Source organism: Ovis canadensis, chromosome 4 (genome assembly GCF_042477335.2).
Source record: "Ovis canadensis isolate MfBH-ARS-UI-01 breed Bighorn chromosome 4, ARS-UI_OviCan_v2, whole genome shotgun sequence".
Taxonomy (NCBI): domain Eukaryota; kingdom Metazoa; phylum Chordata; class Mammalia; order Artiodactyla; family Bovidae; genus Ovis; species Ovis canadensis.
The window spans coordinates 63,577,209-63,587,262 of record NC_091248.1 but is presented as its reverse complement, the minus strand read 5'-3'; the positions used below and the strand labels follow the sequence as shown (position 1 = coordinate 63,587,262).

The window sequence follows — 10,054 nt, the reverse complement described above, 5'->3', positions numbered from 1 at the left end:
TCCATGAAGATCCCACATGCCGTAGGGCAAGTAAGCCCATGGGCCACAGCTACTGAGCCCACGCACCACAGTTACTGAAGCCCCCATGCCTTAGAGCCTGTGCTCTGCAGCAAGAGGAGGCACCACAGTGGGAAGCCTGTGCATCACAGCCGAAGAGTAGCCCCGCTCGTCGCAACTAGAGAAAGCCCATGCACAGCAATAAAGACCCATTGCAGCCAAAAAGAAAGGGGGGAAGGAAGGAAGGAAGGGAGAGGAAAGAAACTGGGACCTAAAAGGTAAGTATTTTTTTAAAAAATGTGTAGAAGACCCAAATAGACATTTTGTCTAACGAAAACATACAGATGATCAATAGGCACATGGAAAGATGCTCAGCGTCGTTAATCATCAGAGAAACACAAACCAAAACTACAGTGAGATATCACCTCATACTTGTCAGAATGACTGTCATGACAAAGACCACAAATAACAAGTGTTGGTGAGGATGTGGAAAAAAGAGAACATTTTTACACTGCTGGTGGGGATGTAGATAAGTGCAGCCACTGTAGAAAGCATTATGGAGGCTCCTCCAAAAATTAAAATTAGAACTGCTATATGACCCAGAAATTCCACTGCTGGGTATTTATCTGAAGAAAATGAAAATACTAATTCGAAAAGAACATGCACCTCAGTGTTCACAGAAGCATTTTTTGTAATAACCAACATGTAGAAGCAACCGAAGTGTCCAAGAATAGATAAAGAAGACATGAGATATATATATATATGAGTAATATTTTCGTTCATTTTTTCATTCTTTTTTTACAGCTGAGTAATATTCATGATATCATGGATATAGATATATATATATCATGGAATATTATGATATATATATATATATATATATCACTCAGCTGTAAAAAAAGAATGAAAAAATGCCACTGGAGCAACATGGATAGACCTGTTAGGTATTGTGTTTAGTGAAATAAAGACAAAGACAAAAACTGCATGTTATCACTTATATGTGGAATCTAAAAAATAAAGCAAACAAATGAATATAATGAAATAGAAGCAGACTCACAGATAAAGACAAAAAATTAGGGGTTACCAGTGGGGAGAGTAGAAAGGTGGGCAAAATAGTAGTGGGGACTTCTGAGGTAGAAACTACTATATATAAAATATATAAGCTGCAAGGGTATATTGCACAGCACAGGAAACAGAGCCAATATTTTATAATAACTTTAAATAGAGTATATTCTATAAAAATTTTGAACCAGTATATGATATACCTGAAACTAATATAATATTGTAAGTCAACTATATCCCAACTAAAAAAAAAGTACTGGCACACTTAAAATTTAGCATTTTTATTATATTTAATAGTTTCATTCAGAAGGGACACATCAGAGTAGTTTAAAAGGTAACATTATTTTTCATAAAAAATATGTGCAAATATTTCCGTATGTACATGATTTGACTTTTTCACTTGTTGAAATTCATATACAATAGTAGAATCTTATCCTATAGGTTAAAAACATAACAAAAGCTTTAATTTCAAGTAAAATTTCTACTGAAAATATAGAATTAAAATTATGTTTACTATTCACAAGATGCATAAAGAGACAAAATTACTAGAGTGTGCTTGGGAAACAAGTCAAATAGACTGTGGTCTTATATAGCCACAAATGGACCCAAGATCTTACAAAACTCTAGCCTTTAAAGTATAACTTTGGTATTTCCTTTGACTTAAAAAAAAAGAGAGAGCAGTGCATATTTCCTCTATTGAACAGAGGTATTCATCCATTTTCTGCAAGACTATCACATTCAGTCTTTAGAACTATAACTTGTTGCCATTATAGAAAAGTATTACTGTAAATTGTAATGAGATAACATTACAATCCTGGTTATGCTGTACCCAACTAGGTGAGAAATCTGTTCCCTATCAATTAAAGACAGTATAACTCATGAGCATCAAAGACTACTGAAACATCACAGGCCACTATAACTCACTGAAATTCTAACATGTAGTGCGGGTAGAAGGAAGAGAAGGATGCTTTTTAGTCAGCCAATTTGATCTGATCACTAATGCCATTTCTTCAGAAGTAGATAGAGACCTCATTTCTGATTATATTTAAGAAGAAAACCAGAGATAAGATATGCTGCCTTTGGATAGCCAAATGCCTTTAGGAACTCCACACATCTGTGCCCAGAGGTACAATACCATTCTCAGTCAAGTTAAGACATTATCTCAATTGAAAACCTGAGTATTTTTCTCTAGAAATGAAGTACAACTTCATTCAGTCCAGTGTAAAATACATGCAACCAGTCCACAGGACCAAAGCCAATAGATTATACACAATGCCTGGAAATTGTTGGCCCTCAGAAAAGGTTCAGGAAAAAATATTTTTTGGCTTAACATATGGATTTTTTGAAACATCTATTTTCAATGTGTATATTCCAAACCAACGTTTTTCCTTTGATACTGAGCTCATTTAGAATGCTTTGTCTTCATATATATATATATATATATAAACACATAAGCAGTTCACTTTTTAGATTTTTTGAAAGGTGTTTAGAATTTAGTTAAAGATCACTTCACATACTTGCTAACATTTTAACAAAAAATATAAACTTGTTTTAGTCACCATGGTCTTATGAGCATATTAAAATTGATTTTTGTTCAAAATAACACAATTTTTTGTTAGATTTTAAATAGACCATACTTAAATATACTCTACACAATGCTCATTTCTATGCTGCTAAGTCAGTTCAGTCGTGTCCGACTCTGTGCGACCCCAGAGATGGCAGCCCACCAGGCTCCCCCGTCCCTGGGATTCTCCAGGCAAGAACACTGGAGTGGGTTGCCATTTCCTTCTCCAATGCATGAAAGTGAAAAGTGAAAGTGAAGTCGCTCAGTCGTGTCCAACTCTTTGCGACCCCATGGACTGCAGCCTTCCAGGCTCCTCTGTCCATGGGATTTTCCAGGCAAGAGTACTGGAGTGGGGTGCCATTGCCTTCTCCACATTTCTATTAAGGTAAATTAAAACTGTATTTTTCAAGTAAAGATAGTGTATCATATATTTTTACTGGATCTTATTTGTGAGCTTTGCTTATATCAAAAAATAATATCAATAAACCACAATAATCTTATCACTTCACTTCTCTGAGTCAATTCTATAGCTTTTAAGTGAGCATTTCCTTTATTCTAGTTACATATCTGGTCACATACAGTAATACTTCATTAACCAAATTTGTATTTTTAAAACTTTTTGGATGCATTTACCAAAAGGAATTTCTAAAGACCTTTACTGATAAGTACACTAATAATTCTATTTCAGCCTTTACTCACTGTGACCTTACACTGTGATCAGAGCAGCTCATAGGTATCAAGGTCAATCAGAAATAGATTTACAGGATAATCATTCCTGACTCACCTGCCCACAGAGACTGTTGGGTGACCCTTACCCCAGCTGCACAGAAGTACACATGTACCCACATGAACACTCCTAGCAAATCTGTTGTAGGAGCAGCAGTATGGTTCCCTCAGATCCTGCAAACCGCTAAACCCTGTTGACCATGTTGCACATTTTAGAAATAAAATACTCATTTTATAAATAAAGCCTAGAAACAATCTTTGTGCTTCTCTTTCCGTGGTTAAGAGGTTAAAAAAAAAAAAAAGATTTTTAAAAGTCTGCTGGGAAAAGAATGAGTGTTTCAAGTTCAAAGGAAATAGTCAATGCAGAAAATATTTGCATAGAATTACATGGTGGAGAAATTCTGCCATGCAGTCAGTCTTTGCTTAGAGTGACCTCCTGAGCTCAATTTCAGGAAGCAAGTCTTCGAATAGCCTGTGGAAGCAAGGGGGAAACAGTGTTGATGCAACAGAATTCTCCTTAAGTCTACCTAATCTTTTTTGCAAATATGTCTTTGAAGTGTTGTTTGCTTACATTTACTTAGGCATATAGCACCACAATGAAAGCTGGGTAAAAACTTAATTTTGTACCTCATCATATGCTAATTGGATGTAGTTTAAAAACAATCATTACTATTTCTTGAGCACTTACTATGTACAAGACTGTTTTTTCCTTTACATGTACCCATTAATGGTCACAACTCTGTAACGTATTATTTCTATTTTACATGAAGAAACTAAAATGAAGTCAGGATAAGTAAATTGTCCCAGGCTACTCAGATGGTAAGATGCAGAATCAGGGCCAGCACTCAAGTCTGTTGGTCTAAAGTTCAGTCCCTTAAAACCACTCTGCTTTGCAGTTTCCTTATCTACAAGGGCCCTACCTGAATGATGCTTTTATGTGGCATCAAAAATACTTCTACAAAGAAAAAAAAAATACTTCTACAGTGTGGCAACTTCCTAAGTTCCAATTGTGATATATGAGTTTTCATTCAACTAACTTGCCCCTATAGCCTTAATCGTAAACTAGTAAACTGGAAGGATTTCACAGCTTCATAATGACATTCCTGGGCTCATTAGGCTGATGGGCTAAAATGCAGAACCCCTGATTTTCACTCTACTTAGTGATTTCTTCCCTAAAAATCTTCTCTGCCGGTAATCTAGCAGAAAATACGTAGTTCTGCATTAAGGTCAAAATCAATTCTATAACTGTAAATGGGGCGCCCATCTAGACCACAGTTCATGTGAAAATGCTCAAGTCTTTAGTGGACCCCTGCTCAACAGAAGCAAAAAATTTGATGTAGCTGTTATGAAAATAAACCCATTCTTAAGTCACAGTAATGTAAATATCTTGATGAGACCAAGGGACATCATAGTTGACCCTGTCTGGGATTTTGTATCCCCTTCTTGTTGAGGGAAGAACTAACAAATTTCTTATCTGTGAGGAACAATAAAGAGAACAGAAGGAATCTCACTCAGGGTAGAGTCTGTTATAAACATGAAAGCTGCTCTCAAATATTTAAGGACTGTTCAGAGAAGGCAACCAGAATGATCTCAGTCCACTGGATGATTCTTAGAGGAAGGGTGAATCTAATTTGTAAGCATAGCTGACACCTGGAGCCTTCCAGCTGTGTAGCAAACCCCCTTGAAAAGCTACTAATTGCCAATGTCTAGAAACATTCACACAAAAGCTGAGAGAACATCCTTAGAGGTGGGGTAGGAAGGATGTCTGCAGAGCTGAGGATGTGGGGGTACTTGATTTTGAAACATCTTTCAACTTGAATCTCTCTTTCTAAAGCCATCATCAGTCAGAGGAAGAGGTTCCTACTCTTCACATACAATGAAGTTAGCCAAAAAGTTCTTTTGGTTTTGTCCCTAAGAGCTGGCAAACTCGAATGAACTTTTTGGCCAACTCAGTACTTCTGAGGCTTATGGAACTCCTGGCTTAAAAATTCCCTCCATTCACCTTTCTCCTATCCCACTGGCCTTAGGTCTCTGAAAGAGAAAGTGTGCAGAAGTTTAGGTATAAAATCAAGACAAATGTGTTGGCTGCTTCCAGTTGCTGATCACATCTGTAGGCTTGAGGCAAAAGGCACCTCCCCATCCCCTGGTACTTAATGTCTTCAATAGAGAATCCTCGTTTTCCATTTTATCCTCTTGGTATTTTCTTAAAATTATTTTCCCTGGATAGTTTTTATCAAATATTTTTAATACTACAAGTATTATTCTGTTTAATTCAAATTCTTTTCTTTGAACAATAATAATGATCATACCTCATCTTGGACATCAAGTTCTTCTTCGATCATTTCTGCTTCCATCAATTCAAGAGGATCTTTACAGTCTTGGATGAGGGCGATCTTGACAAAGACAACACAGAGACTATTTATTAGAAGTCTAATAGCATCAACCTACCTGGTTCTTCACTGAAAATGATTTGCAGCATTGCTGGTGTCTCTCATCTAAAATCTGCATACTTCAAAATCCTTTTCAGCTTTCTTGTTCTTTCATATTTCCCACTTAGAATTCTCCCTCCACCATTTTTTTCACATTGAAGTGTTAGCTGGTATAGTTCATTGTCTAACCTCCTTCGCAACTCTCTTCCCCAACCTCTGAAGTGTACACTTAGCAAGTCATCCAGTTAGCCTAAATGATTCTGCAGTCAATGGTCATTTTCTTTCAATAACCAAGCTAAGAGCACTTAGTAAAGCATTGAGCATTCAGGGAACTCGAAGTGAAGGGCTCCTGACTGACGACAATAAACAATCTCAAGTTAAATTGAATGGGAATTAATTTTATTGGAGATAGAAACCAACATCTATGGACCAAGTAGGTTATTCAGGAAAATTCTGCTTTTTAGCCATAATGTGTAATTTAGTCTAAACACAAAAGAAACCAGTAACAATCTGGACTTTGTCTTAGCCATAAAGCATATTCCCAAAGCAACTCTAAATGTACATCAAGATAACAGCAACATTTCATTTTAGCTACTTTTAATCTTACAAATAAATAACTCATTTCTCTTTACACTATCCTGCTTTGTTATTGTTACCTATGGGGAAAACAATAAATCAATTTTCAGTTATATTAAAAAATTTTTTTCATTATTTATTTGGCTACATTGGATCTTAATTGTGGCTCACCAGCTTTTCTCTAGTTGCGGCACAAGTGCTCACATGCCTCGTGGCAAGCAGGAGCTTAGTTCCCTGACCAGGGATCAAACCCATATCCCCTGCATTAGAAGGTGGATTCCCAACCTCTAGACACCTGGGAAGTCCTTAGACTTTTTAAAAAATGTTTACAGGTTTTCAAAGCTGATCATCTTGAGTGTAGCACCTTTTTTTTTTTTTTAAAGATCCACATCTTGGTATTTAGAAGTAGTATTTTTTCCAACAGCATTAAGTAGAACAATCTTTCTACTAACAATAGGTGAACTTAATAATTTACTAATTGTTTTCTAAATTAGTTTCACTTCAAATAGTAACTTTCAATCTACACTAAGAACCTACTTATCCTACTTTTAGATAAAAAGGAAGCAATTTAAAATATAGTGGACTGTGTTATCAGAATAATTATTATTGTTGTCATTTTTATAGACATTTGTTTTAGTTTCCCAAATTCATGGTGAGACGGTCCATGAGAGATGACATTCTTGTATCAAGCAGTAGGCCCAGCCCAATGACGCACATCAGAATCCTCAACTGTCCTGGGTATTTTACAGGAGAAATGATAAAATAAGGCAGCCTGTGGGAAGTCAGGGTCTATCTTGTTTTTCCGAGAATAAACTCTAGGATGATTTGTGGCTTTCAATTTCTTTTTCTTTTTTCAAAGGTCATTTATGACCTAATGAATCCTATTTAAAAATATTGATAGGAAATTTCCTGGCAGTCCAGTAGTTAGGACTCCACACTTCCAGTGCAGGGGGCACAGGTTCAATCCCTGGTCAGGGAACTAAGATCTCACAGTCACACGGTATGGCCAAAGGGGAAAAAAACTGATAAGAGTTTACAGACTGCTGAGAATTTAAATTGCATTTGCATACAAATCACAGAAGATCCAAGGTTTGGTGCCTTTTTTCTTAAACGTCATTACAGCTACTGCCTACTTTTATTAGTAAACCCCCACATTGTGGAATTAATAATGTACTAGTTTCTACCAGGTGCTTTCCTATAAACTGTCCCGTTTAGTCTTCATATCTACCCAGCAAGGGGAATGTTTTACTCCCATTGTACTGATGAGAAAACTGAGGCTCTGAAAAGTTAAGCAAGTGGCTTAAAAACTTCACTGGGCTGGGATTCAAATTTAGGTTTGTGGAATTTTCTGCCACTTACAGAAACCATGGTCGTTTAGGAAAGCTATGTATGTAGAAAGTTTCAATGTTTACCGTTTCTAAAATGGAATCTTGAACCTCTTGAGATTTCACCTGGTTCTGGAGATGGAGGACAGCATCATGAACAGTCATAAAAAATATGTCCTTCCTGATGTTATTATCATTAAAGAAACCACATTTCTCCAGCTTTTCTATCACATGATCTTCAAAAGAAAAAGATAATGTTTAGTTAGTCTCTAGGAAAAGATACTCTTATAACATCAACCAATGCTAAGTTTTGGAAACTCCTCCTTTTAAATCTTTTTTTTTTTTTTCTCATTTCCAGAATGTAATCCTGCTCTGTCAGTTTCTTTCCCAGTAGCACATGGAATGGTGACACCATAACTCGTTGTGGTATTAATAGATGGTCTTGTTTCCCAGCCATATCTCTTTTTCCAGGGAACCCATTCTCCTGCTGCTGTGAGTCTGGCTGCTAACAGTTCACAGCTGTACCCTTCTCCAGAGAACATTCTTTGGCCAGTGGGAACTGTCTCACCTGAAGAAGGCCTAGGAGGTTTTACCCCCTCCCTTGGGTGGCCCGCAGCCATAGCTGGACTGATCTGGAGGTAAAAGGGCCAGACCTCCACCCCTTGCCTCAAGAAAACCATCAGGTGCTCTTGAGGTATTCTCCCTGTGAAACCAAGCTAAGTAGATTCTGAAGCCATCTCTTTATCTTCTCGTCCTGCCCTATCCTGCTCCTCTCAGTCCTTGATAAATTTTCCAGGGTACTGCCTTAATAAATCACTTGCGCTAGAATCCTTATCTCAGGCTCTGCTCCTAGAGAACTCAGTCTAACCACTACTATTCCTATACACCACTTGTACATCGACAGACACAGATTCGTGCCCTGCAATTCCTCTAGTTCTCAGGGATATGAGTCATTTCCAGCTCTGCTCTCCCCAGGACAGATTTTTGCCCATTGATCCTCCACTGCTAAAAGAACATAGGTTTCCGGGTGTTACCAGCTCTATGACACAAATTGGAAGTAATCTTTCCAGATTCAAAAAGACCTTCAGAGTAATTATTTAACGGGTAGAGTTTCTATTTGTGGCAATGGTATTTTTGAAAATAGGTAGTTGTGGTGATCTTTGGGACACACAGATCTTCCTAAATTAGTGCTTTTGTTTTTTTCCAGATATATACTGAGGAGTGTAATTGTTGGATCCAGTGGTACTTCTGTTTTCAGTTTTTTGAGAAACCTCCAAATTGTTTTCCACAGTGGTGGTACCAGTTTACATTCCCACTTACAGTGTACCAGGGTGCCCTTTTTCTCTACATCCATACCAACATTTTTAACTGTAGACTTTATAATGACAGAAATTCTGACAGGTATGAAATGATATCTGATTGTTGTTTTGGTTTGCATTTCTCTAACAGTTAGCATTGTTGAGCATCTTTTCATGTGCCTGTTAGCCATCTGCATGTTTTCTTTAGAAAAATGCCTGTTCGGGTCTTCTGCCCACTTTTTTTTGATTGGGTTGTTTGGTTTTTTGATATTGAGTTGTATGAGCTATCTGTATTTTTTCCAAATATTTTTTATTGAAGTATAGTTGATTTACAATGTTGTGTTAATTTCTGCTGTACAACGAAGTGATTCAGTTTACATATATATATATATATATCTCACAGAATATTGAAGGTAGTTCCTGGTGCTATACAGTAAGCCCTTATTGTTTATCCACTCTATACATAGCAGTTTGCATATGCTAACCCCAACTCCCAACTCGTTTCTTCCCCACCCCTCATTCCCTTGGCAACCACAAGTCTGTTCTCTATGTCTGTAAATCTGTTCTGTTTGTAGACAGTTTCATTTCTGTCATATTTTAGATTCTGCACAAGTGATATCATATAGTACTTCTCTTTCTATGACTTACTTCAATTAGTAGGATAATCTCTAAGTCCATCCATGTTGCTGCAAACAGCATTATTTCATTCTTTTTATGGCTGCATAGTATTCCATTGTGTGTATGTATTAATACCACATCTTCTTTATCCATTCATCTGTTGATGCACATTTAGGTTGCTTCCATGTCTTAGCTATTGTGACTAGTGCTGCTGTGAACACAGAGCTGCATGTATCTTTTGAATTATAGTTTTGCCCAAGAGTGGGATGGCTGAATCACATGGCAACTCTGTTTTTAGTTTTTTGAGGAACCTCCATTCTGTTTTCCATAGTGGTTGCACCAACTTACATTCCCACCAACAGTCTAGAAGCATTCCTTTTTCTCCACAGCCTCTCCAGCATTTGTTCTTTGTAGCTGTCTATATGTTTTAGATATTAACTCCTTGTCAATCACATAATT

At 37.0% G+C, this 10,054-nt stretch overlaps 1 protein-coding gene across 1 annotated transcript in view; it reads right to left on the bottom strand.

Moving 5' to 3' along the window:
- Positions 1-3,148: 3,148 nt before the first annotated feature.
- Positions 3,149-10,054, bottom strand: part of SLC26A4 (solute carrier family 26 member 4) — a 60,437-nt gene continuing 53,531 nt past the window's right edge. Inside the window, exons 19-21 of the mRNA XM_069587902.1 lie at positions 7,767-7,915; positions 5,659-5,742; positions 3,149-3,821 (exon numbers count right to left, since the gene is read on the bottom strand). Of these exons, the coding sequence (XP_069444003.1) occupies positions 3,798-3,821; positions 5,659-5,742; positions 7,767-7,915 (257 nt within the window). The 3' untranslated portion in view covers positions 3,149-3,797. The remainder of the gene's footprint in view (positions 3,822-5,658; positions 5,743-7,766; positions 7,916-10,054) is intronic.